The following is a 17750-nucleotide window of genomic DNA, read 5'->3' as shown; positions in this document are numbered from 1 at the left end:
ACAATTATTTTATTATTTACAAATACAGTTTAATAAGTTCGTCACTAACAGCTGATGGCGTAAGGATTCCCAGATCAGTGAACAGTAATGTAATATATGCAGGTGGAGTATAATCTACTAAAGGATGTTGTTTTGATAAATTTCCAGATTTTATCACACTTGAGAGATATTTAAATTCATTGGGCAGGTCTTGCTGGTTCAGTGGATATATTCTAGAGAATTTGAAACTTTCTGTAAGTACGTATACTGGTTTCTTGAGTTCTAGCGCTGACATCGCCAAGCAGTATGTCCCGATCTGAAAGGAATTTGTTTTATTGTTTATTTAGAATTTCTCACATATTTCGTAGTTGTATTTCTTTCTGTTTGAAAATTTTTGCCAGTTTGGCCAGGCGTAAGACGAAAAAATCTTTTCAGTTTTGAACAGTTTTTCAATATGCATATTAGAGTAGGCATAATTATTTATTAGCCAATTTCTGGTCTAAAAAAGATGCAGCGGAAGTCACACTGCCAAACATAAATAAAAATACAACTGAGAAGATCTCAAATGACTTTCATAACTGAAGGTTAAATCTTATGCGATTTTTTTCGCGTCAGTAAAACAGAAGAGCAAAAAAGAGCAATTATATCTTTTTTCTTTGACATACTGTCTTCATGATTATAAAAAATTGTTTTTCAAAAATCTAGACATACAACACAAAAGAGATAGTAATACCTTATTAATAATGCCGCCACTCTCGGTAACTCCCTCCGCACCAATCATGACAATATCAATTTGTTCCATAATATAACCAACAGCAGAGTCCAAAATAAGGGTTGCTTCTATACCCGCCGCTACTAGTTCTTTATGCATTCTTTCCCTAAAAAATAAATGGTATTTAAAAAAAATTGTGGTATCAGTATATCTATAAATATCTATATCTATAAATAATATATAATCCAACATTCTTAGAAAAAGTAGTTTTAAAGGTATGTCAAAATATAATATCAAATTGAATATTCAGTATATGGCTCAATGTAGAAGAATAATTTGGTTGAATGTTTAATTTTAATAAACTTATCACAGAAAATTGAAAATGACTAAGAAATTAATTATGATTTGTGAAACGAAATGAACGAAAAGATTGTACCTACCCACTATTATCAGGACAAGAAGATGTTACAAACACTTGAAATCTTTTATTTGCTTTCACTGCTTCGAGCATTGCAGCTAATACCACCCTAGATCTTGAGTGTGTTAAAATTTTCTGTAATAAAAATTGAGTATATAAATTTCTTGAAATAACAAACATTGACAAATTTTATTTATAAATTAGCACCCCAAAAATACTTAAGAATTACCAAGATTATGATATTTATACACCGAAATTATACCACAAAATATACCTGTGCTAAAATATAACCTATCTTTATGTTGCTCTATAATCAATAAATGATTTTCATCAAAATTATTTCTTCTGTTTCATATTAACCACTAATAGAAAACACTTTAAAAAATGGTTCTTTTTTATTAACAACATGAAATTAACAATGAGTACTTGAGAATTTATTTTTAAATCACATGCACTTGAATTCATCTAATGTTAAATATTATAGTATTTCAACATTTCAAAATTTTTTCTACAAGGAGTTTAGTTGAATAAATATGTTTGTAATTATGTTAGTATTAAATCTTTATACAGCTTACACATCCATCACTAATAAAAGGCAATGCCTGTTTGGCGACCTTCCCTCTGGCTTGTAACAGTGTGTCGAGGAACACCCTCCCTCGCTGCAACATTATCTGTTCACATTCTTCAAATGACTGAAATCAAATAAGCATTTCTAATGATTATTGAATGCAAGGATAGTAGTATGGCAACTTCACACTTATAGCATGAGCATAACTTGTATAATATATTCATGACTATATTATCAAACTATAAACAAAGTTTAACATGTATGATGGAGAAACTAGGTATATGTTTATAAATTTATAAAGAATAGAAAAAATTCGATCACAAGGTGGGCTCGAACCCGCATCCTTTCACTCCAATCAGGGGCAGATGCCTGACCAACACGGCCACTTGCGACCCGCCTGATCAAATTTATTAATTCTTTCAGTTTTATGTGTTTAAGCTATATAATTATATAAAATTGATACATAAAATAGTATCAGCATTACCAACCTTAACATCTAACTTGGCAAACGTAATAAACCTCATGAAGAGTTCACAACCAGAAGAAATAGCGGCCACTGGCTGATCACAGTGTCGCATTGCGTCCACTGCTAATTGGAGATTCAAGTCCAACTCTCTCACTGTGGCCACTGGAAAAGTTATAATTAGTGCTTGAGGATTAACACTGAGGAAATTTAAGTTATATTGTTCCTTTGCAATACCTTTTTCATTCCATATTAAATGCAGTTAAAAGTTTTACAGATAAGGCTTAGGGAATTTCAGTGATCAAGTCACTTGAGAGTGTATTGAGAGTGTGTGTATTGATGTGTAAGTGTGGGTAAACCTGGATTACTCTATTATAACTATTATTGCATAATAACTTTATTTTATATGTACAAACATATTATTGTGACTAAAAACATGCTTATAAGAATAAAATATTGGCTTAACTTTATGATACAATTCATGAAATAAATGTATAATGACAAAAATAACTTTAATTATAGATTATTTCATTGTTTATAGTAAAACATACCTTTATTATTTTCAATGACTGTTAATAAGGTTTTAATAGCCGCAACTCCGACAGATACATCCTCTTCTTCTCTCAGAATTTTCAGAAAGATATCTCGTACCTCTGAAACCAGAAAATAGTACAGTAAGTCTTGTTTGAATGTTTTTAATACCCTGAATATGAATGAACCGTAATAAAAAGCTTGCAGCATACCTTCTTTCCTCATATTGACTTTTGATTGCTTCTTACAGAAGCCGCGTTCTTAGTATGATTTTTTAATAACTTATAATCTGAGCATATTTTTCATTTATACAAAGTATAAATAAAGTCTTTAAATTGCAATAAAGCTAATAACCTATAGGTTTACTGTACAAAATGAACACACGTCAATAAAATTTAAATCATTTGCTAAAATGTCAAAACTCAAATGTCAATTTGACATTTTAGAATTATTCCATTCTGTATTACGCAAAAATACTAAAATGTTACTATAGATATTCTTATTTTATTTAATACAGCAAATATTAGAGAGTGTAATATAAACTGTTTACTAAAAATATACTAAAGAAGATTATTTAATTTAAATATATTTTATTATCATTATTATACCCAAATTTAAACCAAGAAATAAATAAATACATTATATTGTGATAGTTTATTTGGATTATGGTTTCAAAATCTCCGATTATTATCATGTGCATATGAGTTGTATTCCAAATCAATTCATTTAGATAGTTCAAAATTAATAGCTTTATCCGTGCTGCATCCATATTATTATTTTTTATCTTCGGGCCCGTTTGTATATTAACAACCTCGGAGCATAACAACAGTTTGAGAGGGACATTTAAAAAAAGAACTATAAGTGAATATTTAAAAATTCTTATTGTTAATAAAACAATTATAATATTATGTATAAAAAAACAAGAAAAAAATCTAAATTATTACTGAAACAGGGAAAGTCATGGCCAACGAATGTAGATTTACCGCCGGTGTACTACGATTACAGTAACAACGGTGTTTGAATGGCTTAGACGTATCCATCGTATCTTTATAGTTTTGTAAGCGTGATTTTTGTAATAAGTGTAGACAAATAAGGCGATATTAATAATGGGAAATTCAGCGTCTCTCAAACTGAACGATAAGAGAAAATGGCAGTAAGTTTTTTATTACTATTATTAGTAGTTAGTTACCTACTTACAATAAAATAAACATTAAATTATAATACAATGCAATATTGCAAGTCTATTTTTTTAATACAATAAGGTAATGGATGATTTTGCACGAGAATTATATTACTGCATAGGTGTAATGATATGTACTTACCTTATATTACATACCTGCATACATTTTTTATTATAACAATAAACCTAAAAAATATCTTTATACGTCGACGATCGATGTTGATCGTTCGTCTGACATAAATAATATAAAATGATGCACTTGATATGACACATCCATCCGTATGGCGTATAGCAAATGAAATGATGAGATCTTTCTTGTAGATGTTCTAAACATACAAATTAAACTAATGTATCAAAACATGTTCTTTCAATAATTGTTTATCGAATCTACAATAGAAAAAACATGTTAAATTAAATAGAACAAGGTCGGCGATATAAATCAATAATAAGTAACAACTACCCTCATCGCTATAGATATTTTGAGGGTCTTGACATTCGATACTGAAAATAATAATTTGTTGTCTATAAAAATATTGTTATAGAACACGGCTTCGCGTGTTTTATAATCGAATAAAAAGAAGCATCCAATGCCAATTTATGGTAGGTGTTTATTTTTTCGCCCTTAAAAACGGAGGCGGAGTAGGTAAGGTAAGCACAACTTACTTACTACAATTTCGTTTTTTCGTATGAATATCAATTCTAAACAATAACCTACCTTCTTATAGTTTTCAATAACTGAAAAACTTCTGTGTTAGTGTATCTTGCAAAAAAAAACTCGTTATACGTTAAAAACATCCAAAAATCCACAGTCCGTTTTTATCAAATTAATTCTGTAAAACAAAACTTGCAGGTACCAAACCTGTAATGTACACAACTTCCTCAAATATCGAAATTCAAGCCGACAGACAATCGATAGACTTGACAGTACAAAACCATTTGCTTGCATTAACGAGATACTAACTTGTAAGCAATGATACGTGAATATGTAATGAAGATGTAATGTTTCTACCGTGAAATCGTAGATAACGAGAAACAACTGACATACAGTCATTAAACACTCATGTTGAGCGAAAGTAAGATCTTTACGTAATTAAGGCTTGAGATTGTTACATACCGCCAAAATAATTTAAAATAAATGGCAATAATTTTAATGAAATCGCTCAATGAAAATGCATCGGAATAACCTACTGAAGTTGCTAGTAATAATAATTGTGCCTTGTTCCTAATTTTTCAAAATGTTGACTGATTCAGATTATCAGATATGAGTAGATAGGAAATACCAAAAAAAGGATTTAATTTTTTCGGAATAAAAAAATGATATTAACGAAAACAAAATATCATTGAAGTTGAAGATTCTTTAAACCGACTGCTGAAAAAATTAAAAACTAACATAACAACTTTATAATATAGGTACAACATGATTTTCCACGGTGTTATCGTCAAATTCAAAATTGCCACTCAAACACAGTGTCTAAAAAAAATTAAAAAACCTAGCAAAAAGTCAATTAGTCTTCATAAAAAATCACCTGTTATTAAAAAAGTTGACTAACAAATTGTGCACCGGTTAAATAAGAACACGGCCGTAGTTAGGCGTGACGACCCTGACTTAGCCGTGATAGATTGTCAGTAAATGTTTTAGTATGAATTTAATCCGACATCCCATTTGTCAGCAAATTAAAATACTTGTTATTCATCTTTGTAATGTCTCCAAGGATTTTCTTGATATGAGTCATTTTTTAATCCCTAGAAATAATTAAATCAAAATAGGTAAAATGCTTACAATAAATTCATATTGTTTCACGTTCGCGTTCCTATGAAAAAAAAAAGTGATTAGTGTAATTTAAAATTTATTTTAATTAACCAATAGATTTTTTGTGTTACCTCTGTTATCTCTGTTATATATAATAGATATTAGGTACCTAAATACCTATACATATAGTATTTGAGTGAGATTAAGTAAAAAAAATGTGTTATTGAATCTAGAATTTATTATCCTCTTTTTAGTGAAATTTTCGTGTAATTTATCAATCTTATAAAATGAAACATGTTTGTATGACATTTTGGTCATTTTATAGTAGTATAATTTCACGTGTTATTTCTCTATCTTGCTCACAATTGCAACAGCATACAGTATGAATTTCGCAACACAATAATTTAGCTGTGACGCCACATCAAAATGATTATAGTAACTTGCAAAATTGTCGATTTACATCATTTTGACGGAGTGCTGGTGTAAAGGAAAACCTCAGTTGTTAAAGGCGTCCATAGGCGTATCGGGTGTCTCATTTAAATATAATTGCTTAGCTATAGCCTGTATGTATAGTATTATAATATTATTACCTACTAGCTTCCGCCCGCGACTCCGTCCGCGCGGATGTCAGTCTTCGCGTGGATGGTTTATTTCTCCATTTTGAGTAACTCTGACGATGACATCTTATAAATATCTATTGGACCCAAATACGGCTAGGCCTATAATAATACGCAACGTGTGTTCGCGGTTACAGAACAACATCTATGGATAAAACTGAAAATTAAGATTAAGTAATTTTTTTTCTACGTATTTTTCCACGATAAAAAGTATCCTATTTTACGCCCAGGATAATAAGGTATAATTATACCAAGTTTCATCGAAATCGAACCGTTAGTTTTCACGTGATGTCTTCACATACAGACAGACAGACAGACAAAAATTTTTTTAATCACATATTTGGGTTTGGTGTCGATCCAGTAACACCCCCTGCTATTTATTTTTTCAATATTTTCAATGTACAGAATTGACCCTTCTACAGATTTATTATATGTATAGAATAGATACCTTATCATAAACGACGGTACTATAAAGTGTTCACTTTAGTACCTACTTTCTATTAAAGTATATATAGTTAAGAATAAATGTGTACTTACAAATTACAATCTACTACTGTCTACTACTGGATTCAACTATTGTCTTAAACTCAAAACGGTCCCTTAATCCAGCTAAGTATAGCCATTAAGGGACTCTTGTAAGATTATTATTTTCCAATACAAAATTCCCCATATATAATCTAGCTTCAATATTTTACGATATTTATTGTAAAACTAGCTTCCGCCCACGACTTTGTACGTGCATCCCCGTTTTTCCCCGTTCCCGCAAGAATTTCGGGAAAATCCTTTCTTAGCGGATGCCTACGTCCTAACATCTACCTGCATGCCAAATTTCAGCCCGATACGTCCAGTGGTTTGGGCTGTGCGTTGATATATCACTATATCAGTCACCTTTGAGTTTTATACCTATATATAGATAGAATATATAGATAGAACTAAAGAGTATTAGCAAAATGATTATTTTTTATTTCATTTCACCTCTGTCTCCCTTCAATAACGAAGTATCGTTATTATGTGCATCATCAATTAATCGCATACAGACAACACGATAAATACGAGTAACCGAGAAATAGGCTCTACGCTCGCTCTGCTTTCTGTTGGTCTGAAAAAATCATTCAAAGTATGTCACTTGAAAAGCTTTTTTTAGTGAAATAATTTTCATTATTAACAAAACTCAAACTTTATCACTTTATATTATTATTTTAGTATATTATGTACCTATATAAATGTAAGTATACAAAGGGTATACTGTATACACTATACACATTAGTATATTTTTTTGATAAAAATAAGGAGTTAGTGATTGGAGCCATATATTTTTTACAACTAAGTTTTTATTACAAATTTTATTACACTAATGTACTTACTGATAGTGATTTAATACGAAGTATACCGAATGCAGGAGTGGGATTGTGTGTAATAGTGCTTTTCAATATATTATGTTGTGTTAAAAAAAACTATACCGAAGGTAGGCAACGTAATTTTTTATTTTAAGAATTTTTCCGTCAATATTACTAATTATTTTTATTTGCATCGTTATTTTTTTAATCAATTAATAATACTGCTTTATAAGCATTTGCATTTTTCCGTTTAAGCAATACTTTTAATTCTTTTATAATTTGATTTTATATAATTTATTATCTAGTATTTAGTGCCTGAAGATAAATGTAGAGCTAAATAAAACAAGTTCTCTAGTTGGAATGCAATACTATTTCCTGACACCTGTTCATATCGGAAGTATGTGCGTCAATTTTTATTTATTTAATGGTAACATTATACATTGGTCGATTGAGGACAGTGTTAAGGCTATATACAGTCTTATAAAGGTTAGTTAGGCGGTACAAATTGCAATTAAAAAGAGCGGATATGTAACTTATTGTTTAAGTTCCGGGCTCCAGCTGCAGTTTGATTAATATTTTTGTACCTATCTAGGTATATATTTATTATTTAGGTCAATTTAGGCATAGTACATACGGTTAGCATTAAAGAGACAATACTAAGTACGACAGAATTTATATTCTTTGTGCACACTTTTGTAAATTGTAAACCAGTGAAAGAAAAATGTGTAGAAATTTAACACTCGCGTGCAGTATGATTTATCAATAACATGTCATGATTGATATTACTACTATGTTTATATTACCTACATAGTACAATATATGCATGCCCTTAATCGTATATGTGGCACGAGATAGCCATGCACGTTTAAGTAATTACAATATCATGATAACGAATCAAAATGATTGGCTTATAGCCATAAGGCCGCCCACTGTATAGTGTACATACCTTTTCTTTTATTTTTGTTTTCATTCTTGTATTTCCTAACTGTAAACAATGAAGAATAAATATAATTGAAAGTTATTAAAAGTAAATTATTTCTAAAAATACCGCGTTATAATTAGCATATTTTATTTCAAGAGTTAGCAATATATATTAAATGTTTCATCATTTGTCTTTAGCGAGCGACCTTTTGTCTTTCCAGTAGGTACAGTAGAACAATTTTGTGTAAATAAGGTACCTATTCGCTTTTTTAAGACTTGATTTTCTAACATTGGTAAGAAATTGTCCACGTAATTAATTTTTTAATATATATACTGATTATTTTGTGAATTGTTTGAAACTTGAGAAAAAAAACTCAACTACATATCACGCCTATTTTTGATTTTGAAATAAAAATACAAGGAAAAATATATCATTCGACTATCATTTATGATAGAAAACTTAAAAAAACAACCTTAATTACTTGTCACATGTATTCTCAGATTAGATTAGTATTATTTGAGAATTAAGAATGTTATACAAACATGTTTTTTGCGTATTTCAGTGTACATGACGGTCACAACGTTTTTGCATTAACGCTATCGGTTATGTAAGCTAACATTCTATGGGGGGCACTTATCGCTGACCTTTTATGTTTTTAAAACATTATAACATAAAAACATTTCGACTGATACGCCTAATGATAGCATATTATGTGTTTACATACAAAGCTATGGGTTAGAACTTGTTTTCTAGAGGTATATTCAAATTTTAATTTACTGGTTGGTAGTTTACTACTACATATATTTATAGCTCGTATATTATAATAATTAAAGGATAGTTTTAGAAGATATACGTATAAGTATCTTATTTTGACTCCATACTTTATTTTTTGCGTACCTACCATCTTAGACCACCTCTCAGCTTAACATCAGGCGAGATTGTGGTCAAGCACTTCCCTATTCACAATAAAAAAATATTGTTTTGAGCTTACCTGGTTCGCGCGAAGAAAAATATCTTAATTTGTTACCTACTCCGAAGTTAATTCGTAAAAACCTAGCAAAAACTATTTTCTTTTATATTATTAATAATTTTGATTACTTACGTTGGTTACTATGATGGGACTTCGTTATCATGTTATATGGCGACATGGCGTTTTATTACCCTCGTCATATCATCCCATTTGATAAACGAATAAAGTTTAATAATAGCCACAATTTGTTTTCATTATGCGAGTATTTTTTATTGACTATCATTCTTGAGATTGCTATTGATTGAGTTTGAAGAGTTTGTCTATCTTGCAAGTTGCAGTTGGCGTGGAATTAAAGGGAATTATTGGTATACATAATATGAGTACTTATAATAATAATATAATAATAATAATTCATTTATTTATTGTAACATCATTGGTCCACTTGTTAGTAACAATATTCTTAGGCCGGTTGCAGAGCTTCACCGACCATCAGTGCGTACGTCAGTCGCGCTTGTCTTATATATATGGAAATAATTTGGAAAATCCAAAAGTGCACGCCTCATAATTTTTTTTAATAAATATTTATTAATTATTATTTTTGTTTATTTAATAACAATTAAACCACATCGAATCAGACCCTGAAAAATGAAAGGGTTCTATTCCTGAGCATACTCAAGCGTAAGAGAAAAAAAAAGACTCGATTAGTTAAGTATTTCGGTCGCTATCGTGTTAACAAGAAAAAGGATCCGCACATACAGACACACGGACGTCCAAGACAGAACTTTTTTAAACTGTTTTTTAACTAGTTTAAATAACAAAAATGACATCAAAAATATCATGAACGTTAAAAATAGTGTTTTTTCTTAATATGTGTGTGTATGTATTATCTTACAAGTGCAATGTATGATACATAAAGACATTTTAAGTTTGAAAAATCAGATGTTTTGCGCGAAGCGACAGTAGTACCCACCTCAACGCTTCGCTTATGAGGCGTGCAATACGCGTGCGTATGGTCGGTCTATAGTCTGTCCACTATAAGAATTGCTTTTTGACAGCTCGACGGGTGATACCAGAAGTGATGTTCAAAAGATTATCGATTGTGATACCATTTCAATTATAAATTCCAAATATTATCATTAATCGAATCAGGTACGTAAATAAAATTACAACGTAAACGTACTAATAAGATATGTAATAATAAGACCACATATCTATGCATTGTATGTTAAAAGTTTAAAACTAAACTAAACTAATATTTTATTATTTATTGGTTTCTATCTTACAATTTGGTTGTCTTTACGTTTAAATTATATAACATAATAGAAGAGTTTTTCTGTATCGGATATATTTTACAGAGTATTTCTATCGATTATTTTAATCTATCGACCCATCATTGAATAATTCTGTGTAGGCATCACTAAGTGGGCGGGACCTGTCCATGAAGTACGATAATTATTTGTATGACATTTTAACATAGACAATACAATTAGACATAGGCGTGAAGCTGTCAAAAAGCAAATAATATAATGGACAGAGTATAGCTATGAACGGTTTTATGAATTTCCATACATATGACAAGCGCGACTGACGTACGCACTGATGGTCGGTGAAGCTCTGCAACTGGCCTTATACCTATGTTAGTAAGAATACATAATTTTATTCTAGTCAATATGATAGTTAATTATGAATTATATTAATTTTCAGTACATAAAAATATTTATTCGTTAACATTAATCAAGAACATAAAAAAATTAAAAAACACAATACTACTAAAGATTTATTAGAATTTTACGGAAATGTTCTAATATTGGCGAATCTACCTTATCGCACAACATTTTCAGGATGCTGTTGCTGTTGCCACGAAGTCTTTTTAGCAATGATGCAGTCTTTTTTCTTAGCAACGCGGGAAAGCTGTCAGTTTGCGCTTGAGCGAACATATTCGAAGCTGAGCAATATCGCGGCAGACGCAACAGCATTCTAAATCCATTATTATATTGCACTCTAATAGCCCTAAGAGCTTCTGTATAGTTGCACCACAGACTGCCCGTGTAGAGAGTTTGGCAATACGCCTTAAATAAAGATATTTTAGCCTCCTCACTAGTCACTACAGCGAGCAAATCTGTGAGCAAGCATGTTACAGGCTTACAGCGCGCTGCCAGCGCTCTACGTTCTCGCTCAATGTCAATCCGATCTTGTTGGTCCCCTGTAACATAGTGCCCGAGATATTTAAATTGCGACACCCTTTTTAGTATTTTCCCATAGGGTAATTACGGGTTCGTATTTGACACATTTACGAGGAGCTTTAAATATGAGGTATTGAATACCTGGTATTCACATTTAGCCACATTGTATATGAGTCCATGCCCAGCCGCATATCTCTCGCAACAATGTAGCAGCTCCCGTATAGAACCAGCAGAGGGACCCAGTAACACCATATCGTCGGCATAGCTGATATTATTTACACTAACACCATCTATCCAACAACCTACTGGTTTACTGCTTAGCTCCGTAATCAGCTCATTCACATACAAATTGAAGAGCTTTGGGGAGGTCAGTCCACCCTGTCTTGACACCACACTGCAGCTTACACGGCTCAGATAGCTTGTTCCCCCATTTGACGCTGTTCACTAGGCTCTCATACCAGAACTGCATAGTAAGAAGAAGCTCACGTTGCACGCCCGCTCTCTCCATCTTCTCCCATAAGAGGTCATAAGAATTCTATATCAAAAGCTTTAGAAAGATCGAGAAAGCAAGCGTACACCGGAGTATTTTTCGAGGTGTAATATTTAACGGTCTGCTTTAGGCTTAAAATAGCTGTTTTCGTAAACAGCCCTGGCTGAATCGCGAAAACAAATTATGCGTCATGAAATTTTAGTGTTTTTCCGAGCTCTATCCAAGATTTTAGCTATAATGGTAGCGAGCGAGATGGGTCTATAGTTGGTGTGGTCGGAGATATCACCCGTTTTATTTTTAATAATAGGAACCACTATAGTTTTAAAATTTATTTTTTATATATGTAAGTAGTTATATTTCATTGTAAATGATTTTTACATTATTTATTTACAGATCTCAGACCTCTGTTAGGATAGCGACTGGCCTGCACTCAATACAATATGATCTTTCGAATATCGGTATCGAAGTCCTGATATGGACAGACAACCTAAAGCCTCACATAGACTAAACATAATATACCTACACGTAGATATACGTAGGAACAAGAGACAAATAAAATATTTATAAAATCCATACATTACTTGTATTTAGATATTTACATAGCACGTATTGAACACAGCGTCGCTCAGGCTAGGGGTAGAGGTTATGATGGTAAATGTCGATAGTTTGTTGTGGTCCGAGCCGCTGATAAGAGAGAGGAGGTATTTAACGAGATTATCCCCGGAAACTTTTCCAGTCGTCACCAAGAGAGCGAACCGCTCTACATGGCGCTCCGCTATTTATATTTATAATTTAATATATTTTTTTATAAACTTTTTAAAGTTCAATCTAATAATCTAATAAATCACCCTGTGATATAAGATCTCCTTGTTAAAATGGAATTCCTTTCGCGCAAAGTGAAGTCTAACGGACAATTTGACACAAATCAATTGAATGGCGCGCCTGGGGTTTTTGGGAAGAAGCGGTGAGCGATGTTTATTATTTAGCCTTTTATTCCTTAATATCTTTAATAGAGTTCCTTTGTGGCTTTCAATGTAATCTACAAATTGAGCATTTTCAGTCGTACGGTAAACGATTATTGTCAAGGTTGCTTGTGTTATTTAAAAGTTACGAAAACATAAACATGTTTTTTAAATATGTATGAGAATACAAGTTATCAATAATACAATATAGTATGTTAAGAATAAAATATCTAGAAATTTAAATTACGTTAAACGCAAAATTATCATTTTACGCAAAAAATAATCGGAATCGGAAGGAAGGAATATTCCAACAGCACTTATGTGGTAAAAAACATCGCATTAATTTTGTTTATGTATTTAAGAAAATCAAATCAAAGCCAAGGCTAAAGGTAAAATGTCTAAGCAAAGCTTGATTCCATAAAAATAAAAAACGGAAGATGAAATAAAAAAAATATCCAATAATAGTATTGATAATAAAGTTTTTTTTAAGGTTTAACGCGGTTATTAAACGGAGTTTCATTCAAGAACGGAACTATTTGGTAATTTTATGTGTAATTATTTATTACTTACAATATGAATAGTGCGTAACTTAACTAGGTACCTAGTTACGTTATTATTACTTTTTATATGGATATGTATTTTTTTTAGATTGCGTACGTTTTGTATGTTTTAAAAATAAATATATTATCGCCAGGGTCGTAGTTATGTGAGGTTGAGATGGTTTTCTTCCTATCATTGTATAATAGCGTGTACAAAGGTCATCTTATCATTTTGCATGGGACTTCACAAGTATATATTTATTATATAAACGTTAAATAGTTATATTCGCGAATTGATAACTAATTAATTAATATGATTTTTATCGTTAAGAAAAGAATACTTTAACAACATTAAATTATGTACATATTTTATTAACAATTTATTAGATATGAATTTCTGAATATAAAGTTAATAATTATGCAGTCTAAACCTTCATCAAGTATTTTACAATTAGTATACCTAGTAACGTTACTAGGTTTCCGCCCGCGGCTTCGCCCGCGCAGTCAAAGAAAAACCCGCATAATTCCCGTTCCCGTGGGATTTCCGGGATTGCGTCATTTTCCCGGGATAAAAAGTAGCCTATGTCCTTTCTCGGGTATCAAAATATCTCTATACCAAATTTCATGAAAATTAATTAATTAAAGTATGTATTATTCTTGTGATAATGTGTTTAATTCTTGGAAACTTGAATTGCGTTCTTTTTCCAGTTTTTAAATGAAGTGCCCTTGCAAACAAGAGGGAGAGTGTGTATTCTCGATATTTGCAAATAGGTAGGAATTTATTCGTTGTATTGTATGCTCACAGTATAGTAGACTTTTTCGAAACGTACATACCAAAACAAAAAAAATCTATCTATCTATCTATGTACTCTGGTTTTTAAGACAAAATTATAATTTTTAGTAAATATGTTTTGTAATAAGGTATAGTAGATAAGGTATGCTTTATGTAACATTCATACAGTAGAGTTGCATTGAATTATAAAAAAAATAGAAATAGTCATTTAATTATTATTTATTTATCAATTAGGTCAATGCACTAGAAACAAAAAAGAACCACGAAACGATATGCAAATAGATAGCGAGTTGAATGACCGTGCGCCATCTATTATCAATCGGCAGAAACCGCATCGCGCGGTTCATATCTACGCTCGCGCTGAAAAATTTTCCTATTTTCCCAGGAGTGAAACCACGATGAGTCCAGCGCCCCCCGCGCCGCGCGACAAAAACGTCGCACCATTCATAGCTAGCAAGCAGTCGCTCGCTGTTAGTGGAGGGAAAAATACGTACGAAATGGATCGCGATCGTCTTGGAGTGTGGGGATGCGGGGACTCGCAGTCCAACAGCCGTTTGTCGGGCCTCGACCGCCTGAAGCACCCTGGACTCAACAAGGTACGTCAGTGGACAGCCGGTGAATCTATGTATGACAATAATACGGCTAGGTCATGGTTGCATTTTACGATACAATAGGGAAGTGTTACATATTATTGTGTATGATGACTTATGTTATATGTAACTATGGTGCATTATTGTAATAACTCTACGTTAGACGCAGTACAATAGTAATAGATTTCCACGCTTTCAGCGCTTACTATTCATGCAAATGTTTGCCTTTCTGAAGTTTGAACTCGCGATGTCAAAGTTCACGTGTTTGACTTAGTTGACGAAGTTTAATTTACTCTAATATTTTTAAGATTTCCATAATATTATTAAAAAGTATATTAAATTATTTCTCTGTCATTTATAAATGATGAAATATTATGTAAACATTAATCACTTAGGTAAATGTAGAGACGCTAAATATAACTATAAATAACAAATATCCTATAAATAGACATGAAATGCGGACGTAAAAACTAATATGCTGACGTTGTACCGTTTATAATTATTATTGTTTTGCTAAATCATGTTAAACATAACCTTATATGTATACGAACAGACATGACTTCCCCACGGTAACCCCAGTTCTCTATATAATCGATAAGTCTAGTCGACTATACCTTACGCACCCTTTGTAAATGTATGAACCAGCTGGATTGAAATTTCAAGGGAAAGTCATCCAGACCCCTTTATTTTAAACAAAAGCAAGGGAATCTTAAGATTATAATTTGAATATCGACACAGGGAGCTATTGTATGATGTTTCATAGCTTTGCCGCATATTACTGGAAAAGGTGGTTTCCTTGTAGGTAACTAATTATCATAGTTTTAAATAGTATAGAGAAAATTATGTCAAATTTTATTTTTTAAGGGATACAAATTCAAAATGATATTTTCACATAGCATTTTCCAAGCAAATAATATTCTAACGAATACGAAAATGTAGAGCTCTTAGCTTAGCCCTCAGCTTAGTACCGGGTTTATCCCGTAATAAAGAATATGAGGTTTTATGAAGAAAAACATATCATAAAGGTATATAACATATTTCTAGTATAATATACTAGCAAGGATGTGTCTAAATCGTATGTTATTACTTAATAGGGAAATAAATATTGTTTATCATTGACTGAAGAGGATATTATTTGCTTTACAGAGTGAAACATCATGTTTTGTTCAGTGTGACGTAACTTACATGATTTGTAACGATATCTATTGCAATTATTTGTTACAAATTGATTTGTTCTACATACCTATACTTAATAGCTAATCATTTTTGTTATGGTCACTTATTATCGATCAGTATACCTCTCTAGCCACTATACTTACATTAAAAAGTGTGAAAATTTGGTTCTCACGCATAAATAGATAGAATTAACCAAATTGAATGAAAATTGGCACACATTACGCTAAAAGGGCTGATAGACGTACAAACTTTAAAATCGCGGTTTTAAAGTTCGCGTACTTACTCGGCTCGACGTCGGTGACACACGTAGAGCTTGGTCAGTAGCTTCTCGCGTGTCACCGATATCGAATGTCTCTATGTCATCAACAGAGGGAATCTTATGTTATTCAGGAATTAAATATAGACATTTTTAATTTAATAACCAGCACTTATTTTTAAGTAAATAGCATTCTAACAAAAAACATACCGGCCGAATTGATAACCTCCTCCTTTTTTTTGAAGTCGGTTAAAAATAAATGTTCAAAAATTGAAGGATATATTTTCGTTTTTACTATTATATTTTGAGGGTACTTTACAAAAAAAGAGCGTGTGCGCCGAGCCCACGCGTCAGGAGTGAAACTTCCTTGGCGTGATTCAAAGATACCTTCGCCAATATTCAATTATATTATATTCATTCATATTAATTATATTAAATTATTTTCATAAAACTAAAAGAAGAAGACGAAATTAATTGAACTTTTGCACTTAGTAACACCTATTATAGCTAGACAGGCTAGGCTCGCGGCTCGCGGCGGTGACAGACGTGCGAGCGAAGGCGGGCTACGAGTAAAATTTCAAACATGTTGGATCGTCAACGAACTTACTCGACGGTTTTTAAGTACGCGTACTTGGGGTGACACACGAGCGAAAAAGGTCGTCGAGCCACAAGTTCGCGTACTTACTCGTACGTCTGTCACCCCTTTAATAATCTTTCCACTCACCTCTGGATAAAGGGCGAACGGAGCGGGAAAAAACAATTTTTTTTAAAAGACGCGCATTTTGTAATTTATAATTTACTAGATTTCCGCCCGCGGCTTCGCCCGCGTTTGCAAAGGAAAACCCGCATAGTTCCCGTTCCCGTGGGATTTCCGGGATAAAAACTATCCTATGTGTTAATCCAAGTTACCCTCTATATGTGTGCTAAATTTCATTGTAATCGGTTCAGTAGATTTTACGTGAAAGAGTAACAAACATCCATACATCCATACATCCTTACAAACTTTCGCCTTTATAATATATATTAGAATATTAGAACTAGATTTCCGCCCGCGGCTTCGCCCGCGTTTTCAAAGGAAAACCCGCATAGTTCCCGTTACCGTGGGATTTCCGGGATAAAACCTATCCTATGTGTTAATCCAAGTTACCCTCTATATGTGTGCTAAATTTCATTGTAATCGGTTCAGTAGTTTTTACGTGAAAGAGTAACAAACATCCATACATCCATACATCCATACATCCTTACAAACTTTCGCCTATAAAATAGGATTAAGATTAAGATATAGTCCTGGTGAATAATGTTTCTAATGGTTAA

General features: G+C 32.0%; 2 protein-coding genes across 2 annotated transcripts in view; one reads left to right on the top strand and one right to left on the bottom strand.

Annotated features, from left to right (window-relative positions):
- On the bottom strand, positions 1–3060 carry eIF2Balpha (eukaryotic translation initiation factor 2B subunit alpha). The gene is made up of 7 exons (XM_090102260.1): positions 2884–3060; positions 2692–2793; positions 2166–2305; positions 1685–1801; positions 1132–1244; positions 713–857; positions 1–295 (listed from the first exon to the last, which is right to left on the bottom strand). The coding sequence occupies exons 1-7, from the start codon at positions 2894–2896 to the stop codon at positions 17–19; spliced, it is 909 nt and encodes a 302-aa protein (XP_089958386.1). The 5' UTR covers positions 2897–3060; the 3' UTR covers positions 1–16.
- A 9819-nt stretch (positions 3061–12879) lies between these two features.
- LOC149908358 (NADP-dependent malic enzyme-like) overlaps positions 12880–17750 on the top strand; it is a 31489-nt gene continuing 26618 nt past the window's right edge. Inside the window, exons 1-2 of the mRNA XM_090101823.1 lie at positions 12880–13084; positions 14800–15010. Of these exons, the coding sequence (XP_089957949.1) occupies positions 12996–13084; positions 14800–15010 (300 nt within the window). The 5' untranslated portion in view covers positions 12880–12995. The remainder of the gene's footprint in view (positions 13085–14799; positions 15011–17750) is intronic.

The sequence above is a fragment of the Colias eurytheme genome, chromosome 5 (genome assembly GCF_061535395.1).
Source record: "Colias eurytheme isolate Ceu_HAF_F1 chromosome 5, ilColEury1 Martin Lab GWU primary, whole genome shotgun sequence".
Classification (NCBI taxonomy): Eukaryota; Metazoa; Arthropoda; class Insecta; order Lepidoptera; family Pieridae; genus Colias; species Colias eurytheme.
This window is presented reverse-complemented; position numbering and strand designations above follow the sequence as displayed.